The 24715-nt window shown below is 38.3% G+C and overlaps 1 protein-coding gene across 4 annotated transcripts in view; it reads left to right on the forward strand.

The window, feature by feature from the left end:
- Positions 1 to 24715, forward strand: part of LOC129725424 (MOB kinase activator-like 2) — a 229218-nt gene that overhangs the window by 22929 nt on the left and 181574 nt on the right. Inside the window, exons 1-2 of one of the 4 annotated variants that reach the window (XM_055681249.1) lie at positions 138 to 154; positions 902 to 1193. The exons of 1 other annotated variant lie outside the window; for it this stretch is intronic. In XM_055681249.1, coding sequence (XP_055537224.1) covers positions 976 to 1193 — 218 coding nt within the window. In that variant the 5' untranslated portion in view covers positions 138 to 154; positions 902 to 975. Of the gene's footprint in view, positions 1 to 13; positions 155 to 599; positions 835 to 901; positions 1194 to 24715 lie in introns of those variants that run through there. 2 more of the 4 variants (XM_055681248.1, XM_055681256.1) reach the window with 2 other exon arrangements.

Consider the following 24715-nt stretch of genomic DNA (forward strand, 5'->3'; position numbering starts at 1 on the left):
CAGTAGTAATCAAGAGAAGGTGGACTGGAAAAGTTTGCTCACGGTCGCGGATGCGGTGTGTGGCTTCGGTTGGTTTGGCTTCGGGAAAAAAAAGCTGCTGTTCCTCGCAAACGGACCGAACCACCGCCGATTGCGCGAGGAAAACCCTGCGCGAGTAAGTCGATTTATTTTTCTATTCAACCAACAATGATTGCAACAACAATAATATCAACAACAGTATATCGCAATAAGAAATAATAGGAAAGAGAGAGCGGCGCCGTTTGTAAGCAATTTATAATCCGTTTGCTGTTGGTGGCCGAAATGCAGACGAATGAACGCGGGGCAGATAGTGGCGGTAGCCTCGGTTATCATTGAACGGCGTGTGCATTGTGCTTCGACGGAGCTGGTAGTGTGTATGGACGTGAGTCCACGGCTGGAAGCGTCGGTTTTTGCGTGCTTCTGACGGTACGGGTTCCCAACATATGGTTTCTTTACTCGATATTCCCGGTTGTGGTTGGGTGCGTGGATTTTTTTTTTTGTTTTATGGCTAGTGTTAGCTCACGTGTTTTTTTCTGCGATCCATTGTGCCTGTTTACCTGCGTACGCGCGTTGTTCTTCTGTCCTCCGTGTGTCGTGGTTGTTCAAAATTCAATTTAGCGGATTGCAATTTCGGTGTGCTTGAACGTACCTTTTCTTCCATGTCACAGGGCAATCGTTCGCGGAACAGCGCGAATGCTGGTACCCACCCTGTCCAGTCAGGTGTCCACGTAGGGAGTGTGTGAAGGTGGTGGAGTGATTAAATTGCTTACAAGTGATGTGTTATGATTGTGCTGTTTATTGTTAATGGGCATATCTGTGTGTATTTAGATGATAAAGGTTAGCTTCCGATTGTTCCGTGATTCTCTCCTTGTTTCTTCAACAGAATAAAACTGACTTTAAAATAGGTGCTTGCGCTTTTCGAATGCAGTTTCACTTTCTCTGTTGTGCACTCGGATTATGAACAGTTTGTCCAGAATGTGGACCACCGCAGTACTGAACGCCATAACCAACCGTACCAACTCGGCTTCTAAGAACCTTTCCGTTCGCTACTCATCGATTCCGAACAATGAAAGTGGCCCGTCCTCTGCTTCGACCAGCAATCTCAGCAAGATTATCGGTGGCTCCAGTATCATCCTTCCGCTGGACGTCGAAGAGACCGTTACGTGCTTCTGCAGGTTAGTTGTTACGTTTGTTCGAAACTTTTCCATCGTGACAAAAAGATAAAAAAAAATCGATTAAGTGGCTGTTGATCGTGGTTAGATGTTTGACGATTATTGAGTCTTTACTTTGTCGTTCATGGAAATAATTGAAGTCAATTCGGTCTAGGTTTTTCAATTGCAATTTTCATTATTTTTTTGTTAACAGCGAAAGGTGCTGAACATATCTCTCAGAATTGCTTTAAAAAGTTAGCCCGCATCAGCTTAATGCTTGTTTCTGCGAAAGTGTTACCTAGCATGCGGTCACTTTGCAGTACAATGGTAAATTGTTTGCGGATGGTTAGTTGCTAACAAGCGTAGCGTAGTACTATATACTTAACAGTAGTGTGCGATTTTCTGAAGCAAAAGACGTAAATTTTGCGTGTATCCATGGTACCGGTACCACACTCAACACCATTAGAGTTATGTGGGGCAAAAGTTGGCATTAGCCTTATTGGAACGTACCAGCAAACAAACTCGCAACAGTGCATGAATTTGACACATCATAACACCAGCTGATCACGTATGTAAACACAAATGGTTTTATGCAGGTAGTGCGATGTGGAGATAACAAATAACAGAACAAAAAAAACAGAAATGGTAAATTCATTGTGGGGCAAAAGTTTGTATCAAAATTTGGTATGGTACTTGGTATCAGCCCGTCAAAGGCTTTGGGATGGAGTTTGTTGTTTCACTAGACTTCACGATTAACAACCACTAAGTCTACCTAACACATTTGTAAGAAATATATGTTGTCGGAAAACTTTCATAACATACATCAACAAGCAAGGCATTCTGATTTGAAAGAGTTAAGGCGAAAAAACTGCTCGGCGCAAACCTTCGCCCCGCCTTACTCTATTGTCATTACGGATCAACATCTCGGAACAGCTCGGCCCTAACAACCGTCCGTGGCCACACCATCGCAAGTGGGCGACACTTGGTGTACCGATCTTGCAGGTTGGGCACAGAGGTGTAAAATTTCATTTTATATTAGAAATTTTAAATTGAATATTATCATCAACATATTCGGGAATGAAATTTTCTCTCATTACAGTCCATCTAAACATAAAAACTAGACAGCTAATATCACGTAAATGAATCATTTTTATTATCACTTAGACCAGCTATCTCATATTTTTGGATTCCCCCTTCCAGATGTTTTGTACCATGACCTGACACATGATTTAAATCAGAGCTATTTTTATAGTCGTGTATTTATAGTCGTGTATCTTTTTAATGAGCCAAAGCTAACCGAATCCTTTTGTGGTACATATCGCACCATCGACCCACCTGGCGGTGGCTGACGCAGGGAGAAATCAGGTGGTGCCCAGCTAGCAGAAAATGCAAGGCGAAACCCGGCGGACCGTATGAACTAGTTTCGAACGGTTGATGGCGGTTTTTCGAGAGTCTCTAAGTATGGTTGCCTATATATGTAGCCGTATATATATGAATGTGTTTTACTACCGCTGCTATTGTTACTGGCAGCGTACCGGAGGGGTTACTGGTGGTAATGTGCACTGTGTTGTTTCGGCTGATAACGATGACAGAGTTTTCCGCATTGGGAAAGTTAATAATGGCACACGTTGTTGTGTTTTACGGGCTGAGGGAACGAAGGGACGAAGAGATAGGGTTGTAGTGGCAACGGCAGGGCGCAATTAAAGGCGACGATGGTTGCGTCAAGGTAGACTTTGATTGGGTTGGTAGCTAATTTGCGTAGGTTAGAATGATAAGCATACGTCCATGCATCAAAACATCTTTTTCGTACAGTTGATTGCGATGGTGATAAATTTGAAAGGGCTAAATAATATTCGAAAACTTCTATAAATTATCTGCTAAGGTCAATTTACATTTCATGTAGATTGGCCTATTTCAATAGTGAAAAGTGTACTTAATTACTGATAACGGTGCTACATTCCGATTCGGAACTCGACCTTCTGTTTATTATACACAGACTTCAAAACGACCGAAAACTATACCAATACTTGTTAATTCCTGTTTCGATACAATTACCAATTTGAGATCGTCTTACGGTAGATGTATAAGCTCTTCATTATGTTGTCTTCTAATGCGTTCTTTGGTGCGATGAGGGAATTTTTATAAGGCTGTCAACAAAAGATAGATATACTCAAAGAAAAACTGATTTATTTCGCATGACATACATTATTAACACAAACTAATCAATGAACATTTGAGAATGATCCGTAATCGGCTTTCCGACGAACCCTTTACGTTGACTTTTCGAATGGATCTCCTGATTCTACCAACCAAGTGTTTGCAGTTCGCTGCTTTCCAGTCAATTCTTAACACTGAGGAATTGAAAATCCCAACGGAAATCTTCGATTGAGTGATATTGAGGCAGCTATTGGGGTCGAGTGGTTGTTCAGAAACGTGAGTGATTTTTTTAGCGTAATGTGATGATGCTTTATTTGGCCTAAGCTCATGCATTCTATCGGCATAATGTTTTTGAAAAAATGTAATCGAAATTTTCTTCAAATATCCGTTCAGATACACGTCCTGATTGACCAATGGGCATGCACCATGATTTAGACAAGAAGAACGAAGTGTTTTTGACGTGGGACTACGTCTTTGTTTACTATTCTGGGATGCATTCTGTAAAATTTGGAATGAAACTGGCAAATGTTGCGTCAGATTTCAAACGTTAATAACAGCATAACCACATGATGGATAACAATAACCAATATGTTGTTGGATAGATAAAATGTACAACAGTTTTTTAATATGCTAGTTATCACTCTTATTTCATTGCTAAGCGGTAAAATTGATAAAAAGTTTCAATAACAAATTTACGCGAATAATGAACAAATTACATGCGAGCATTCCTAGCTTATTCGTTCCCTGTGATATTCTCTGTATCAATATCGAAATAAAAATTGACAGGGTCTCCCCGTCCCAATAGGTCAATTTGTTTTTGCTCCCATGAGCTTAGACTAATATGATGTCTCGAAGGTAAAAGTTTTCCAAAAAGTTTGAAACAATCCCCATTCTTGAACAAATTCTAAACCTGTTTTCAAAACCTAATAAAAACTGATGTCTTGAAAGAAAACATGCCGGTAAAAGCAACAGTGCCAGTGGAGTGAAGAACCGCAGGGCTTGTCGTCTATGATTGCAGCGGTACTCTTCTATTCGTACATTTCAGCACTTCTATCCGTACTGCAGCGGTACTGTTCGTATTGCAGTGGTACACTTTTGTTCGTACTTTTCTATACGTGTACAATAGAGGAAAACCTGCAATGCTGCTGTTGATGGCGATTGAAAGTTTATCTCATAAAAATAATTACCATAAATTACTCAACAAGAATTGTAAATTTTTGCAACGGAAATTTTTTTAATTTTATTTCGATTTTCACTGAATAATCGTGACCGGATAGTATCGAAAGAGTAAATTCCTAAATATACAAATTTATAGAAGAGTAAGAGCGTGCGAATGCTTGTGATTTTTTTGTTTATTTACTAAGATTCATTTAGAATCTCTTTTTACATTCGAAATTGTTAGATGATATATTATTATTCTAAGCTTTACCATAATAAACGTATATTAGCTGTCTTTGTAATACAGTGAATGAAGTTGTAGGCAAATGAAAAAAAATTGTCAAGCAAAAAACAAAAATATAATTGCTACGATTTTTTGCTAGAACTTGTTAATAATTTTGTTTGGAATATTTTTTTATGTTTGCCAATTGATGAACCTTTGTTAGGGCTTCCATATTATTTTGAAAGTAAGATTCATATTATAGATTTGATTTAGTCAGAGTTAAATAAGACAAAACCATTTATTATGATAATGTAAGTATTATTGGATTTGGTTTTCGAGGATATAGAGTTAATTCTGACTTTGACGCATTACGAGAAATTCTTGGTACTACTTCAACAAGCACGATATGCTTGTGCCTTGTCAAATACATGTTGTTTGCACAAAAAAATACTTCAGGCATAATATCGTCAGATATAAACGTTATTCTTTCGAGTGTTGTTGAATACATATATTTCAAAAATTGATTTCCAGGGGAGGCTGAAAATAAAAATACGTACAGTCGCTGAGCAACACATTAATTCTCTCTGCAGACTCTGTAGATTTTGTAACAAAAAATCCCCTAATTACAGTGTTTAGTGTTTAGAAATTATTTTTGAGGCGAAAAGAGGTAAAATCTTGAGAAGCGAAAAAAATAAATCGGGCATTGATTATTTTCACTTTATTCGAACATGTCCCAAACATACCGGAAGTGACATAACTTGTCACAAATATGCCAGAAGGAATGGTAAAGGTAAAATTTCGGAATAAAAATCAAAAACCAACGAACACCAAAAAAATAAAATTCCGGATAATCGAGTTTCCCGATAATCGAGTCTCCGGATAGTCGAGTCCGACCTATATAAGGAATATTAAAGAGCAATACTTCCAGGTCAAAACGCAATATTAGGGTTTGCAATATTCCCGAGAATTGATTTCCCGTGAAACGGGAATAAAAAATTTCATTTCCCGGGAATTTCCGGGAACCTGGAATGAAAAATATGCTGCCGTTTTGGGCAAAACATTGCAACTCAAAATTTTGCATTTTTGAATTCCTGATGACAAACGATGCCAAAACTGTAAATTTTTCTCCCACGAAACTCCGTTTCAAAACTCACAAAAAATCAACAGTTATGAGCAGGCACTTATTGTACTACAAATCATGTACAACGTGCTCATAAAATGTGCATAATAGACCCAAAAACGTTGAATGAGGATTGGGAATACTAAACTTCAAAGTTTTCTTGAAAATTAAAAACTAAATTCTTGACGTTAACCATCAATCGCGTTTTTCTCGGAACTATGATTTTTGAGTTGTGCCAGTGTTGCACGAAACCGACGGTATGCTATCCTATTACACCATAGCAAATATTTGCTCAGGATTCCGTGTAAGAATTTGGATTGATTGACTGGAACGTTATTCTGCCATTTGCCGGTTTCCTGTGAAAGACTGAGACTAATCGGAAGGAAACAATAGAAAACTGAATAATCAGTTCAATACGACTGTTATCAGCTGAATACGACAAAAAAGTTAGTTTTAAAGCATTCGCATACCTACGTAATTATTCTGCAAAGACGATTTTAACGATGAAATCTCAGCCACAACCCTGACTTTAAGTTTTATTAATTTTTTTTAAAAACGGTCGCATTGATTTACGGACTTCAAAAGTTTTTTATCAATTTACAGGTATCGAAAATTTTATCAATAAAAAAATTCAATGACATACATAAACCAAATAATGCCCTGATTTTTCGTTTACTGAAAAAGACAGCAAATACTTTTGACAAATAATTGAAGCTAATTATTTGTAATTACCAGGCGAACAAATATTGGCCGTCATTTCAAGCAAATATTTGCTTTGTGTAATGCCACTTTAGAGCTGCTATAAAGTTTCGACAGTTTCGTGTTTGATAGGGTATGTAGTTCCATTGCATTGTTGCATAGAAAAATATAGTGAATCTTGCGGAACTTTTCAAGGAACTCGGGAGTCCCGGGATCCCGAGAATCAATATTTCTGTTCCCGGGATCCAGGAATCCCGGGAGAAGGTATTTCCCGGGATTGTAAACCCTAGCAAGAAAGGCTGATTCGATATTCGAAAATATAAAAAAAAACAATCTCTTGAAAGTTACAAATCCGTTCAAAGTATCTGCAAACTTTCCAGATATAACAATTGATTTATAGGAAAAAAACTATAAGTAAGAGTCCATTTATTTTGAAATCTTCAATTATTTATTTAAACTTTTGTTGTTTTGACTTTTTTTTATTTCACAAGTGTATCATTAAAAATGCGACCCCCTCCCCGCAAAAAAACGAGGCCCATGTGATGCCAAATTGTTATTATATCTTTGAGTATCGCTTACACTCTTGGTATTACATTAAACAGATTTCAAATAAGTTAATTTATCGTCGATATAAACCTAATTTAGTATTGTAGGGGAATTGGGGCAAAATCGACATGTTGCTGACATTTCACGTAGATCAGACACCTGCCAATCGATTTATGAGACTTTTTTACTCAATATAAGATATAATTTGACTACCACTTTTAGATATTAGCGCATTACCATTAATGCAAATACATACTCGATATTATTTTGCTCTGTGAAATATACTAAAATCATGCCAAAACCGGTTTCGTAGAATCACCGTTTTGAGCTCAGTTTTTGTCCGATTTAAGATCTGTTTTTTATTTTAAAGATGGGTAAGAAGATGCTGATATGTGGACAAACTCATGGAATTTTGATATTTGATCTTGTAACAAAATGGCGTCGAAAAAACATCGAAAATTTTCGATTTCTAAAAGTTTCAAAATGGCGCCATTATTGCCCCGTAAGTTGAAATATGTTCAAACTCGGTGAAATTTGTTTTAGCATCAAACTTCATCAAAAAATCATACATAGCAGCCAAGGCAATAAAAAATGTTGCACTGTGTAATCAGATAGATGCAGCAAAGGGGTTATATACCTTTTTCCTCGAGAAAAATGAGAAAAGGTAATTTTTTTCCAGAGCGATAATTTTGTTCAACATTTTGAAAAATTGACATACCCTCTATCGGCATACTGTTTGTAACGAAACGGAATAAAAATTCAAACATTCGTTCCAGCGTACATCTTGATTGATAGGACTTGAAGAATAATTTAGCAGTGATGGCATGAACTCGTGCAAAGTTGAACTGAGTAACACTTTTCCAGATTTGAATCCAACTTGAATCTGCTTCCTCTCGATAGTTTTTTTGCACCGCACACTCTGATCGATTGAGTTCAAATGCGTGCAATGCATGCAGTGCACGATGTATCCAACGATGCAGGCGATGATGTGACGCGATGAGTTTTGTTTTTAGATCGAATTTGTGCTTTCAAAAGACAATGCAACAAACTGTTGCAGCAGACGCGGCGCGAATTTCATCGCAATTCGATTTTTATGCAATTTTTTTTTTTTTTTTTATTCTCGCTTATTTTCCGTCGGTCTGGTTCCGCCACTGTTGTGGCCAATCACCGACGCCCAGGGAGGCAACTCCACACCCAGGACCCTAACTCACGACCCGTTTATTAACGGACCGGCGCCAACGGCTTTACTTCCTCATGCGATGGAAGGCGTGATCCCAGAGATTTTTCGCCTCAGAAAATCTCCCGGTGTCGGCTAGGATTGAATCTAGACCAGTTGGGTTGGTTGTGAGTGGATCACGCCACCTCACAACCATCGACACCTATGTCGGCGGTGGGATTCGAACCCAGGCGTCGAGCGTGGTTGGCGGAGACGTTACCAACCACACTAGGCCCCCGCTCATTTTTTTTTTTTTTTTTTTATGCAATTGTTGTTATGCAGGATTCAAACTCAAATCTAACTCAAGTGTAATGCACTGTTAGTAGGGTTTACGTGCAAACCGAAAATAAATGTGCAAGCAAGATTTAAAACTCACCTGGATACGAGTGCAAAGTCACACTGCCTACTTTGTAATTTAGACAAGAAGAAGGAAGTCCTTTTCTCCAGTGATTTGGTCGGTCTTCCACTACTTTGCTGGCGAACTGTTGTTAAGGTTTGCAGGAAACTATACATAGTACATTATATACAGCAAGCGGAAGATTTTTTAAGATGATTCACCAAAATTTTTCGCTAAAATTTTTGAGAAGTTCAGTTAGAACTGGACAATGCGACATTTCAAACAAAACAAAACACACTGGGGAAAGGGAGCTTACCTGCAAAACCTTTCATTTCTCTTTGAGTGTGGTTGCTGTTGAGTGAGATAGTCGCCAAAATATTCAGAATTTTTGTTATCTTGGTTATATGGGCCGTTGGGAGCAAAAGTGGTACATATGCCATTAAGTAAATTTTTAGGAGACGCAATAAAAAAAAACTTGAATAGTAAATGATTTTCAACATTCTTTCCAACATAATTGCAACAAATCTGTGCTGGCAGGTTTCAAAACATGAATGACATGCATGAAGACAGAACAAGATTTGGTTAATACGTCTAGTCTAGTCTAGTCTAGTCTACACTCAAACAGTCAGTACTTGAAAGGATCCTGGAAAATGATATCTACCATTTTTTTTTTAAATGATTTCCATGCATGTATGTAATAAGTCATATAATTCGTTGGGAGTGACAAAGCTAAGAAAGTTGAACAGTTTCCTGGGATGGAACATAGGTATTTCTCCCTCATGTTCGGGTTTTGAAACCAATAATATAGCGCCTTTACTCGCTTGAACAAGATTTGGTTAATAAGTTTGCAAAAAATTTAATGGAAAAACATGTACCACGTTTGTTCTATGAGACCGTTCCTAAACCACGTCGTCATAAAGAGGGGAACGGGGGGGTTTGCCAAAGACCCCGAAAGACCGCGCACGGGGGTGGGAGGTTAACGAAATGACCACGTGGTCTGTTTTCCTGACTTAATTTATTGTTACCACCAAGTCAAGAATGAAGCTTTTGCGTTGTAGAAATATAAAATGTACTGAAAGTTAAAATGAATGAAAAATAAAAAAGTAAAAATTTAAGCGAATTTTTGGCACTTGACATATGGAAGGCCACGTGGTTTGAGCGGCAGGGGGGGGGGGGGGGGTGGTAGGCCAAAAGACCACGAAAGACCACGGGGGGGTTCGGGGGCTATAAAAAGTGATCAAAAGATGACCACGTTGTTTAGGAACGGCCCCTATGGGAAATATAATGACAACCAGAATATGTTGTGGACAAAAGTGGACCAACTCCGAATATTTCGTGATCTGGGTATCCTAGAACTCTCTGATTTTTTTTGCTTAAACACTCTTTTGCGGTCAACTAGAAGTAAGATGATCTTTTGTCGGGGTATGAACTTAGGTGGCCACCAGGCAACCCTCCGGAAGATGTGGACCTACCCTATAATTGGAGAATTTTCAAAAAAAAGCTATAGAGCTCTCCAGTTTTTTCGAAACTATTTCTGCTGGGTCAACTAGAAGGAAAAAGATCTTTTGACAAGAATATAATTCAAGGTGACCACTGGAAGGATTTCGGGAGATGCATCAATTTTTAAAAGTGATCTAGTGCTTCCCGGTTTTCTTGAAACCACTTCTGTGGGGTCAACTAGAAGGGAAACGATGGTTTGATCGAAGTATCGTCCAAGATACAAAACTATTGTCACAGTCAAAGCTTTGAGCATCTTTCGGCCATAAGACCATTTGCATTCTTCTTGCGTAGTAGAGAGTACAAGTATACGAAGCGATCTTATATAGGTAAAATGTCTTCTGTTACAAAATACTCACATGTACACTAGCGCCACGTAGTGACAAAATTCCTTAACAAACAGATCATCTTGAAGTGTTCAATCACTTGCACAACTTTGCTGAAGACATGAATGTTTTATGTCCTAAGATTATTGAGCTATAATGCATTCTTCATGCTCAGACTGGATATGTATCATTTTGCTCTCAACGATGAAAATATGGTGGTTATGTTAATCGCCGAAAATTGTTTCGGTTATAAATCTGGTATAAGATATCAGATCTCGATTTTTCTTGGATTCTATGGTATATTATTGCGTTCTGTACCAATAAAAAAACCCAAAAAGTGTAAAAATGGCACATGTTCCACATTTGCTCTGAACTGCTCATGTAACCTTTTAACTAGATTTTTAACCCCAAAATTAAGACTCCAACAAGAAACTTAAACATTATATTTCTATTTAGCGTTGATTTTATAAAAAAAATAGTTTTTATACATATTTATCATATTTCCGGTAAATTAAATTATTGAAATATTGCTCATACAGTGTATTTTAATGCACGAGACTAGCAACTGTTGAGCCTAATCTGCGGTGATCGTTCCGAAAATTATGTGTATTTTTTTTCTAGGGCTGTAACCTGATACCTGTTTTGTATTCAAAAGCAGAACCACCTTTATGTCGTGTGTGTCACATAAATGAAAAAATGAGGTACTGTAATTTGCCGGCCTAGTAACTTTTTTTATACTTCGCACAAAATATTCATATTTACGGACGCGCTTCGTTAGCGATACGAGACAATTAGTTCGCGCGTGAATTCGTGGACGTCCTCGAATGCACGCGCACGGTAGAGTACCAAATTTTACAAACGGGATGCAAAAAAAGAAAGGACTCAATTTACGCAGGAAAACGCTGGGGGCCAATAAAACTCATTCGGCTAGCACTAACGGTGCAGATGGATCTTGCATTTGGGGCTATTTCCTGCTTTTAGATTACAAAAAATGGAACGATTGACATATTTCTGGATGACGCTATTGAAGTTTAATCAGAATTTTCATTCGAACCCACTGGGCTTGCATCCCAGTTTTTTAGTGAGATCAGCGACATTTCAACATTTTGGTTCACTGCCCTAGGGCAACGCTAGTGAGGACGGTAAATAGGGAAATCGATTTACTTCATGTGACAAGTCAAGCACGTGAGGCGTACTGCACGTGGCGCGTGAAATAAGTTCATTTGAACTGCTAAACTGGATTCCATGCATTTGCGATTCCCCATGCTTCGGATTTTGCACGTGTGGACTTACATTTATTCATTCCATTCGTATGATAGCTCTGGTCGTAAAAAAATGCAACATTCTTGCTAACACTCATTTTACGACAAAATAAACTGTTTCATAGTTTTTCGTGGGTTACACTGGCCTTTCAGCGCTGTCACATTTTTTTACAGTCAGTTAACCAATTACCAAAGTTGTATGGTACATGGGAAATATTGGAAAAAATGCATGTAGTTAGGGAAAGTTTTATTCGGTCACATCCCCGTGTCCTATGTATTCGGGTATTTCTTGTGAAGGTACGATTGCTGCTGTGCCGCAAACTGATACGATGAATATAGAATCAATTTCCAACGGAATCCATCGACATCATCGCGGTTTGCAATCTATCGCATTCGTATACCGCATTCGTATTGATGCAGAAATTTGTGTTAGAAATTTATTTGGATGTTGGGAAATGGCAGCTTTTTTACAGCTGTGCGGTTTTACATCCAGCGTACTTTTGATATGTATTGAGTTACGTATTACACCTATTTTGATATTCTCGGTAAATATGCGAAGTTGGTTGAATGTTTTTGATAGTTTAGATGCTTGGATGATAAATAAATCATCCGCATTTGCATTTCCGTCATTTCTTGTCATTTCTCATAGGGACATGTTATTAGTTGTTTGCATGCTGTGGCATAGGAAAAGATTGAACGGTTTAAACTGAAAGTCAGCAGAACAAATTGTTTTTTTATGTGTGGTGATAAAAATGGGCTTCCTAGCCATCACAATCCATTACAATGCAATGGTATCAAAAATTAGTGCTCATTCAATGCTTATAAAATGCCATAGCGCTGAATGTAATACTTTGTTTTTTTTTAATTTTTTTTGGAAATGCTCTGTTCTACTTGCTTTCGAAAAGAGTTATCAGAAAAATATTCACAATCAATGTCCACAAATAGCTTTATGATGATTGAAAAAAAATTGATTTCATGCTCGTTGATTGCTCTTTGCTGCTTGTTTTGATGATAGTTTAATTTTAATTGTTTCATCTTTAATTTTTATGCATACTTTTTTTAATATCAAAATCCCTTTGAAACAACTAGTTGTTAGAGATAAACATAAGAGTAAAAAATGAACACATAAAGGGAAGAAGTTTGGATAATTGGAAAGAAACTAATCCACATTATTGAAGTCCAAAACGGTACAATCATCTTATACTACACCGCATCGCGCATCCAAACTCGCAGCAAAGTTTTGGGGCTTCCTACTTCAATGTTCTGCTTAAGCTGATAATTGTGGGCAAATGCCCTCCTATTCCGATTAACAACCGAACAGTTATACACCGCTTTGAAACCGTACGATTACTAATGACCGGACGCAGTCATTTTCTTTTCTGAACATAGATTCTTGTGTTGCCTGTTGTGGGCTACCGCTTCATTTTCGCGATACGTAAGCAGCAGTTGATGTTTCCTCCGCTCCTGAATCAGTCGATTTGAAAGCTGCTGTGTTCACACGATGCGTAGATTTGGGAAATGCGAAACGAGAGAGAGAAAAATAATAACCTGGACTCAGAGCAACTTATGTTGGCTAGTCGTAATCATATACGCAATACCGTGATTGTATGAAACATTGCAAACCAAAACATAATTTGGAGTGCCCGAAAAATACCGGCTAGCACAGATTAGGGTTTTACTCTTCTCAACGTTAGTCTACTATCGAGTGAATTTATCTTAACTAACCATTAAACAAATATTTGCTAACTTTCTCACCATGTCCATGTAATTAACCGTTTATTTTACTCTTTTTCTTTGCAGGTAAGCCAATTTGTAGAGTTTGTTGTACGCTGAAATTTTCTAGAATGATGAAGGTATGAGAAAAAAGCAATATTTGATTTGAGAAGCTCAATTGGTTGAACTTATTATTACAAATTTTTTTCAATAAAATAATTTGTTTTTCGGAAAATTATACTTTGTTCCTACGTTTTCGTGTACCCAAAGAAAATTGCTCGAGAGTTTTGTTGGAAAGATTCCACTAATTAACCAGTACGTCTTGATTTTTTTTTTGTGTGAAATTGTCGAAGTAAGAGGATGATGTCAATTTTGAAATCAAGCTGCTTTTGATGTTCACCGGAATCATTTCACTGGGGTGAGAATTCGGTTAAAAACCGCTCACACAAGTGGTTTCGGTGTGACACCACTTGGCTTCTACCACCTTTTCTATTGATTGAAATTTAGTCACGTGCAATTTCATATTTTCGTCCGTCTTGTGCGAAGAAGTTCACAGTAGCGGGAGGTGACACAAAATGTGTGTTATTCTACCTGATCGATTTTCTCGAGATGTATGAATAAGTTGCAATACCGGGAAATGGTAATCTTTTCTAAGAAGATAAACAGGAAGTGTTGTATTTATGTTGACACTGTTTCACTCTGTTTAGGATCCGGCAGAAACAGTTTCCATCTCAATTATTTTCCAAGCAAGATAAAGTTTTATGAGAATACCCTCTACCCGGACGGAGATTTCTTCCGACCAAACCGAATCATCATGTCTGTCAGCTTTTAAATGGCTGCCTACAGTTTCTGAAGTTAGCATTGTTGCTGTTGCTGTTTTTTACCAGTGATAATAACCTCTGTCACCATAAAGTTCCGAAAACATCGCTTTTGTGTGCTACAACTAAGGTATTGAAGATTATGAAAGAACTTGCGGAAAGCACTCAAGCTATCGAGATTGAATAATGCATTTTTAATGTAACAGTTCAGACATGCATTATGAATTGACGTGTGTGTTAATTAGTCACAACAACAAAGGGTATGTTGTAGTGTTGCAAGGAGATTTGTTTTTAAATATAATAAATTTTTCGGAGGGGTTCCAACGGAATCGAAGTTGGGTGAGATGTTGGATTGATTGTCGATCTAATAGCTCTCTGGTTGCAAATTTTGAACATTGAATTTCGATACATAAAACTTTACCTTTTTAACGAATTTGTTCATAAAAAGTTATCTGGATATCTTTGGAACGATGAAGATTACTCAACTCAAGCAATGCCCAAAGTTTCAAAACAATGATTAAACTACCTTCTTTTATTATCATTAAAGTTTAATAAACTTGGTTTGTTAGCTAGAAGTATCTGAGCCTGTTCGCTACAGTTGAGGTAAATTTTTATGAAAAAATCAATGAATTTATAAAACTGAATGGCAGAATCCTATAAAAATACGCTTTGAATCAAAACTAGTGTATAAACTCCCGAAAACCATTTCTCGTTAATTTGGAAAAATATGTTATGTTAAATAGGATCGATCGTCTTCGGCAGGGTTTTCAGGGTGGCCACCCAACCGGGAAAACCGGGAGAACCGGGAAAACCGGGAGAACCGGGAAAACCGGGAGAACCGGGAAACAACCGGGAATTGTTTAGAACCGGGAAAAACCGGGAATTCCACTGAATATCGCCAAGAGAAAACAATACTGCTGAGTAAGGCTTGTACTCAAAAAACGCACCAGACAAAAATGTTCGTCGAAAATTTATTTAATTCGGATTTTCTTGTTACTTCCAGGGAATGAACTAATACATATAAATTGTGTTCCGGCATAATTACTTTATTCAATTTCCTTTCCATCGCTGAAAACTCGCATCATTCTCTTAAGACCCCTTATAACCTTTTGCGCAACAGTGGAGTCGACCTTTTTAGTCACATTCATCCATTTTTATCTCAACTCAAACTCGGTCTTAAATAGCTTGGACGATTTTCGAACTTTGGCTTTCATTATGAAATTGGGGGGTGGTTTTTGGTACAAAAAATACGTTATTGTCTCTTTAGCAATCCAACATCGATCGCGCGTAATGGCATGATGCCAGGACCGGCCAAAACAATGCCTCGCCTCCGTGGGACCGCAGAAAGGGTAATAGACGCTTCTGGAGGCACTCGGTGCGGTACATTTCGCTGTTGATGGTACCCGTTGTGATGTACGGTTTACTCAGTTTACCACCAGAGCATGTATTTTTTGGCGAATTTGTCCACTTTTTTCTTCTTTAGGTCTTCTGGAACATCAAACTGTGATTTGGCAACTTAGAACTCCAGCCCCAGTATCTGCTTTGCGTTTGTCTCGATGTTGGTTTCGTTATCGTTAACCACTCTGTTTTGTTGATCACGCCGGTTCGGTGCCTTCCGAACTAGGGTTTGCAATCCCGGGAACGATTTCCCGGGAAATAGCTTTTCCTGGGATTCCCGGATCTCGGGAACAGAAATATTGATTCCCGGGATCCCGGGATTCCCGAGTCCCGCGAAAAATTTTGTATGATTCACTATATTTTTTATGCAATATTGCAATAAAATTAAATACGTCAAACTGGTGCGACTTGAAATAAATCATTTAATAAAACTCAAAGTCAGTACAGGTCGGACTCGATTATCCGGAACATCAACATTTTTTTCATTCCGGATAATCGAGTTTTCCGGATAATCAAATCACACAAAAAGTGCTGAAATTTTGCGCTTAACGAACATAAAATAAATATTTCTTTTATTTATGTTACTTGTATGATGCAGTGGCGTAACCAGCAGTTATTTCTGAGGCGAAAAGGGGTAAAATCTTGAGAAGCAAAAAAAAATTGGATGGATTATTTTCACTTAATTCGAACATGTCCCAAACATGCCGGAAGTAGAAAATTGGTAACAAATATGCCAGAAGGGATGGTAAAGGCGAAATTACGGAATAAAAATCGAAAACGGACACCAAAAAAATAAAATTCCGGATATTCCGGAGCCGCAACGTATCCATTGTGTTTAGGCCTTAACACTCAGTTTTCTCTTCAACAAACTAAAAGAATTGGACACCAGTTTTCAATTAAGTGTAGCAAAAGCTGTAATCGGTGATTTGAAAATATCCTAGAATTCAAGCATTAGAGGTGATTCAGCAGACAGTTTTACAGAAGGAAATAAAATTTTTGAACTTAACGGAAAATTGTCAGCTGATTTGAAGCGTTTGTTTGACGACATGAATACCCTTAATTCTCCTCTTCTGCAAATACATGCTACAAAAATCGATCACGAATTATTTATGTTAACTTGAAAATGTTTTGTATTTCATTTGTTTTTTTTGGAATTTTAAGCAATTTTTTGTTACCTTTTACTGATGAACTTCATTTAAAATATCATTTTGCTAAAGAATTTGTCAGTTCCCAGTGCCCGGTAATTTCCGGGAAATGTGATTTTTCATTCCCGTTTCCCGGGAATATTGCAAACCCTATTCCGAACCTTAATATATGAAGCCCAGCTTGTTTCATTGTTTGATAAACGAACTAAGCGGAACACTTTGTCTTCAGAACCGCGCAGCGAATCGGAAGGTTCGGAATACGCTTAAAATAATTCAACATCTTTCGGACCTTCACAGGGTCAGCTGCCTTTAATTTTCTTCCACTTCCAGCCCGCCGCTCGGTCGCCTGGGACTTCTTAAACGACTTTACAAGCCGAGACACAGTTGTATTGGTGATTCTCAGTTGTCTTACGATCAATCTTATGATCGCAGTCGGATTTTCCATGACGGCGTGCAAAATGGTGCATTTGTTTCGAGTGCAGGCGCTATGCAATCGATGAAGACATTACTGATTTCCTACCACCGTAGCGAGAAGCGCTTTAATAGTTTTCGAGAGATCTGATGGATGGTTTAGACAAGAACCTTACTGAGTTGACCAGATTTATTAGGAATACTTCGATTATATCCAATGGCAATGCCACAAGGCTTAGGAAAGCCTTGTAGAACAGCGCTAGGTGTACGATGCAGTACAGGATGCTGGTGAAGTGTACGAAATTGATATCACCAAGTCGTTGATGTTAAATTGATGAAGACAAAGAAGAAAGAGCAGTCAAATCAAGATGAAGAAGCCCGGAAAAAATGCCAGTGCCATTTAAAGCGATAGAAGCCAAAAAGGCAGAATTTCTCGCGGACATCCATAAAAAGGCACCGCTGATGGATGAGGAGATGCGTGCGCTGCTGAAGTAATGTGTTTGAAGTGTTTTGAAAATCTGATTGGCCTGATTAAATTGAAGTTTGTTTTGCAAGAAATGTGTAACATAATTCTTTTATATTCTTATATGCTTGAGGTGAGAGTGGTTCCTTCAAACTTAATTTGGCCTTGGAGATCTTCTCTCGAAAAAGATGAGTCCGTCACATTCCTCGAATTTATGCTATTTGATTTTTGAATTCGATAAGGCTGAACACGTTTAAGTAGTGACTTTGAGCATATTATGATGTAAATCGAAAGTCACGTTTTTTTTCAATCCTTATCCTTGTGGAAAACTACAGAATTCAGAAGTACAATTAATCGGGCAAAATATTTGAACGAACCGGGAAAAACCGGGAGAAAACCGGGAAATTTATTTCGGGTTTTGAGTGGCCACCCTGGGTTTTGCATAAGACTGCTGCAGAAAACCACTGCCGAGGCCGTTCAATCTTCTGCCTAAAATTAATATTCATCGTAGAGAAAGCCATGGTCCCCGTGGTTCTGTGGTTAGCGATGTCGGTCGGCTAGCTCTCCCACACGGTTGTGATATCGGGTTCGATTCCCGATCAGGTCGAGGATCTTTTCGAGTTGGAAATTTTCTCGACTCAGCACTGGGGCACGGTGTATCGTTGTACTTATCCTACACATGCAAAATGTGCCAAAAACAATATCGATAACGAATTCTCTCAACTAATCTAGTTGATCGAGACCGCATAAGCACCCCAGGCTTGCGTGCGATATTGTATTTACGTAGAGAAAGGCCATAAAAATACTTTCCAGGATTATAACAGATTTTCAAGAAATACTATTGCATACTTCATTAAAAAAAATCTAGACTAGTTTTTCAATAAATCGATGTATCTGAACAAGAGATAAAGAAAAGTTGACAAAAGATAACTTAAAGGAAACTCTCTGAATATTTCTTTAAAAGTATTGAAAAAAGTTTTAGATTTTACACTAAAAAAATGAATTTATAAACAAAAGTGATCTACCAAAACGGTCATCTCAGATTTTTGTTAAATTGGGTTTAAAGATAGACTCTTTATTTGCCTAAAGCTCTTCTAAACAAATTAAAATGGGCACTCTCAAAGAAATGAAGTTTTTCTAACAAAAACTACACTGAAAAAAATATAATTTCAAAAACAAGAAGTGATTTTATAAAACGGTCTCAGATTGCTTTTAAAATGAGGTTTTGGAATAAAGAATTTAGTTGCCGAAAACTCTTAATTAACTCGATCTAAAAAAAGAATGTTTCAAACTAAAACTTTCCCATGTCTATCGGACAATAATAAACACGAAAAAGAATGTGTTAGACAACCTTTTTTTTTTAAAAAAATAATGGCTGTTTGGAATGTTTGAAAGAGTTCCTATCTGTCTAGAAACCTTTAAAACACAGCAATATCTGATTTCTTTGAACGCGCAGCATGAGCGCGTTCAGAAGCAAATGAAAAATACAGGCATGAAAAAGTTCTTCCTAGAAAACCTTCTTTCCTTAAGGGTGCCCATTTTGAATTGTTCAGAAGAGTTAGCTTGCATAGGTTATACGTGGCCGGGGTTATGGTCATGCCGAACAGTGTACTGCAAGACCAGATCGCCGAATGTGCCTTTTTGATGGCGTAATCTAGTTGAGCAGTCCAATTCAGCTTCTTATCCAGAACGATTCCAGGATATTTGATCTCATTGCTGAAATTCAGTCTTACTCCATTTAAAAGTGGAGGAGTGGTTAAATGCACCCTCCGCTGTGTAACGGGTATAATGACTGTTTAAGTGAGGTTAATGTTTAGCCCTTCTTCTCAGCACCATTGGGAGGTGGTATTAAAAACCGTTTTCATTTGATTAGAAATAGTTGCATCACATTTTCCCCTAACACTAAGGACTACGTCATCGACGTAACCAATGGTTTCGTAGCCTAGCTGCAACAGCTTAGTGAGAAGAGCGTCATGCGTTGTACTGTTTGAAGGCGATTTTGAAAAGTGACCAGAATGACAAGGTAAACTCAATGCTCACCTAATGTTTTGAATGTATCTTAAAACATTTTTTCTCAGCTTTCCAATGGTGATGTCAAATTCAAAATCGGTGGTTGCGAACTTGCTCAAAAACACATTTTTCTGATGAAATCCAAGATGGCGGCCAATTTTTTTCTACTTCAAACGAAAGCTCTATCATATCTCTTGAAAACGATGTGTTGGTTGCTGGGGGTTCAATGACAAATTCAAGAGAAACAAATCAATAAAAAGGTTAAGAATTGCTCAAAAATCAATTTTTGTAAAAACCGTTTAACCGATTTGTGCCCGAGGGGTCCATCAATATGAACTAACCAAAGTGGTTTTCTCATTTTTTCGCTACTTTCAATCATTCAGACATTAAAATATCCTTTTTGAAAGACCTCATGTCACCAGTGGGACGGTTTCAGCGAGAATTGCTCAGCTGTGATCTTACTGCCCTAATGTATTCCTTGAATCACGCTCATTGTAGTATTATCGGCTCCTTTATTTTGTAGAGCCAAGTGAATTCTTGCAAAGAACGTGTTATCGATAGCTCCCTCAAAATCAAGAATATATTATATTTCAGTGTCTTGTCGTTCTTCGTCACTAGGCAATGCAAGATTTGCCCTTTTGATAGGCATATTGATGCTTATGCAAGAGCAAATCCTTCAAAAACTCGCTGCGGATGTAGTTATCCATAATTTTCTCCGTCAACTTGAGAAGCATATTGTCGTTGAACTTATAGGTCTGAAAGCCTTTGGCAATGTTTTGTCTTTTTTGTCGGGCTTTGGTAGAAACACCACCTTAACGTTCCGCCAGCTGATCTGAATGTGCCCAGAGTAAAGGTGGCTCGAAAAAGGTTGCGTGATCCTATGCTGTAGGTCACTCGCTGCGATATCCTGTTCAACTGGAGCACGAATATTTTTATAGCAGGATGCCCTTGAGCTAACCAGATGTTCCTTGAAAACGTTCCGATTGGTTTTCTTAGGATTCCTGAAAAGTTCTGCTCTGAGAGGAGTAGCCTCGATGTCAAATCTCATGTGTCTATGGTCTGATAAACTAGGTTCATCAGAGACATGCCAGTTTTTTACCTTCTTCGTTATCAAGGCGCTACATAGAGTGAGATTTAAGACGTCTAGTCTTAAACCATTACTAAAAGCTGGTTCGTTTCCTACATTGCATTCATTAATGTTGTTAGATGTTAGGAATTCAAGAAGGGGCTCACCTCGTGTGTTTACATCCGAGCTTCCCCGGACTGCATGTGCGCGTTGGCATCACAGCCAACGATGAGAGGCTTATTGATGCCTCAACAGTACGGCACAAGCGCTGCAACTTCGGATGGCGGTATGTTGTCCACGTCCCCCGGGAAGTCTGTACTGTCGTCTGTACTTCTACCGCAATTGCAACCAAATCCCGTTGGAGGGTTCTGTAATGGGAACAAATTTAATATTTCTAATCATCAGAATTGCAGTCCTGGGGTTTGACACTTGGCTGCAATAGATCAGCTTATCGTTTAGATTGGCAAAGCCAAGGATCCAGGTGTCGTGGAGCCATAGTTCTTGAATCAGCGCGACAGATAAGATCAGCATCTTTGGTGAACCTCCGGTAAAGAACACTAGAAGCGCCCTTTGCATGATGGAGGTTCACCTGGTCGCAGCGTATGCTGCTCAATTCAAGTGAACGACGCGTCCTTCATCGGATCTTGTGAAGTTCCAATTGGCAGACGGTTGCCATCAGCGGTGACGCTGGGTTGGGTTGTTTGCCTGTTAGTGTGGACACTAACTTAAATGAGTATGAATACATAATCGAAATTTTTAAAGTATAAAAAATAAATTCGAAATATCAGTGAAAATCTGGGATTAACAGTAAATTTTTTTTTCAATTTGCGTTGAGTCACTTAAATCATATAGAAAAATTCTCGATAGAAATCGAACAATTTGGTTCCTTAGGGGCTTAATTCAAATGCCTAATTTAGTTGGTTGCTGAATCATAGAGCAGAGAAGGAGATAAAAAAAACTTTCATACTCGACAGAAAAGAATTAAACTGTTCAATTTTTATCGAGAGAAATAAATGGAGAATTAATTTAAGTGAACTCATTTTTTATCTTCTGCGAAGTTTTATAAAATTTTTTGATTCACAAATTTGTTGAGAAGAAAGAAGGTGGCATCGCAGCGCGTTATGAAATATGAGCGTATGATGTGTATGATTTCCGAAGCATTTTTTAAAAATTTAGGCTCTAAACAATTTATGCTATATACTGGGAATTTTATATGAAGATCTTTGGAAATTAATTACACGGAACAACAAATGAGAAGCAATGCTAGAACTTCTGAAGTGACCTAGTGCAGGGAATGTTTTAGCCGTTTTGGTGCTGAGAAACGTTTGATTTTGAGCAACGCTGGGAACGTTCCCACTAGTTACAGAATAAAAACAATAAACATTGTAACTTTGTCTCAAAGTGTGCGTAATCATTGATACATCAATTAGCGAGGATACTTCGATATTGCATGTCGTTCACGACTATGTAAGAACGTTGGTAGTGAAATGAATGAACATCTTTTATGCGGGCAAAACTCGAGACATTAGCCAAACAAACAGAGTAATACGACTCAAACGGCCAAAGTTTTCCGGCTGATTGGTAACCTTAATTCGTTAGGTTTTCATTGTTTTCTGTATTGGGATAAGCTGTCGCCCCCCAACTCCTATTTGCTTTCGCCAGTTTTGCGAATCCACCCGCACGCGAAACAAAACGAAATGATTTGATTATTGTTATTCGAATCAGTCTGCACACAACAACAACAAAAAAAAAAAAAAAAACATCACGATTGGAATGGAAAGAAAGACAGCCGGTGCAGGCAGAAATGAGATCACAGCAGAAATAAATTACAGCTAGGCTTCCCCAGTGTGGTAGTCAAGGAGAAGAAAAATCTCTATCTTAGTTAGTTAAAATTAACAACCCGATTGGGGCTGCTCAACGCCGATTGCAATCGTAGTGAGTGAAAATCTCTTCGTCAGACCAGTAGTGGCTCTAGCCTGGTGTGGTGGCACAAGGGTCTGATTCACTGTGTGTGGAAATACACCAGCAAAAACAATAGCCATATAGATCACGAGAAGCACTGCCAACGGAAAAGAGACAACAACAGAAAGTGAGATGTTCACGGTGAAAATTGTTTCTATTTCCTCATTCGCTTTCGGGTGTGATTGAGATAAAAATTAATTAAAGCCAAGCTGGCTGCCAGCATCTGGTGCACTTTGGCTTGTTCGCGTGCGGCGGGTACCATTGGAAAGTTTAATCAAATATTCCGCCTTCACCTGTAACGTTTTTACAACGTACTTTTGCACAGCGGTTTCAAGGTACGGTTTCACAGCAAGAGAACCGGATTACGATCCTTTGGAAAAAAATTGTGAACTTCAACCAGTTATTTAAGCGCGAAATTGCCAGATTACAATGAGTATTTGTAAATACTGTTGGTAATGTTTGATCAAAGCGATACTTGTGAGTTTAATGAAAATTAATTTCAGGGAAATGAATTAAAAGTCGCATACAAAAGCATCTACTTTCTTTGATTCAACACCAGACCTTCAATTGCTTAATTTTCTTTTTGCTCAAATGGTTTACTTTTCCAAGAAATCACAAAAAAGGCCATCTGCCGGAACTCGGACCAACGGACCGCGGTGCAAAACTGTGCAAAATCAGCTGCCAACCGACCTACTGCTAGGAAACAGTAATTTTCAGCTTGAAGCGCCAGATTACGCTGTGAACCGAAGTGACACATGCACCAGGCGCACTCCAAAAATAACTAACCATTAGTCTTCGAACGAACTACCGAAACAGCGCAGTGCCGTCTGGTTTGAGGTCAGCAATGATTTGTTGCATGGAAATTGCCTTCGGAAAATCGAACTGCGGTAATGGTTGCCGCAAGTTTGGACACGTGTAGTTATCATGCGGTTTAGAGAAACAGCCACTAGATAAACATAACATGGTCAAATGAATGCTCAGCAGTTCCACCAATTTCGCGGATTAAAAATAAAAACTCACTTGTCGAAACTTGCTCATGCATATACCGTGCAAAATTTCCAGTTGCTTCGAGAATGTAAAACTTGGCTTGCCACCGGCATTGTGACAGGCGAATCGATATAGGTACTTGCGGTAGGTGCAATTCGATTTTGGCGTTCAACCTAGAGACGTCAATCGTAGTAAAAATGAATACCGACAGCACATTTGAAGGTCAAACATGGCAGCAGTTACGGCATTCGCAGTATATATATATTCGATTCACATTGATTTATGAAGTGCTAAGTTTTCTCCTTTTTTTTCAAGATTTAATAATCAGTTAATAAAATTTATGATTAAATATAACTGCTTAATAGATAATCATCACCATAATGAAATAAAAAAAAACGCCATCGAAGCGCACCATCCCCGCGTAACTCAGTTTGTGAATATTTTTAGCATCGCTCTGAAACAACGCGGCGGAACTGTCAATCGTGGAGATATGAAGTCACATCTCCGCGGAATGGGAACACGATCGACAAGCGAGCTGCCTCGCCGCGCGGTGCAGTGAAAATGATGACAGCCCCGCGGTTAAAGAATGTTTGCGCGAAAGTTTTCCGTCTGTATAAATAGAACCAAATCCGATTCGAACGTTCGGAACAAGTGTGTCAATGATGGTCCGGTACAGGTTAAACAGTTTTCAACCTCATTTATTAAATGTGACCGACTGACAACTGCCTTAATGGGAGGCCATGCCATAATCTGTTGCTTAGTGATAAATAAGTGTAGTGATCAATTATAACAATTTACACTATTATTAATACTATTATTAGTGCTAATATTGATCCAGTAGTGACTTGCTGACGTGTTCAACCTGTTGATAACACAGGTAGTGCCATCCAGGGATACCAGATGTGCAGATTTGTCTGCAAAACGCAGATTTTTAGAGTCCGTGTGCAGATTTTTGTTGATTTGAAGATATTCCCGATTTTCCATAGTTTCTGTAAATTTTCGTCAGAGCCTCCTTATATTTGCGCAGTTTTT

Source organism: Wyeomyia smithii, chromosome 2 (genome assembly GCF_029784165.1).
Source record: "Wyeomyia smithii strain HCP4-BCI-WySm-NY-G18 chromosome 2, ASM2978416v1, whole genome shotgun sequence".
NCBI classification, from domain to species: domain Eukaryota; kingdom Metazoa; phylum Arthropoda; class Insecta; order Diptera; family Culicidae; genus Wyeomyia; species Wyeomyia smithii.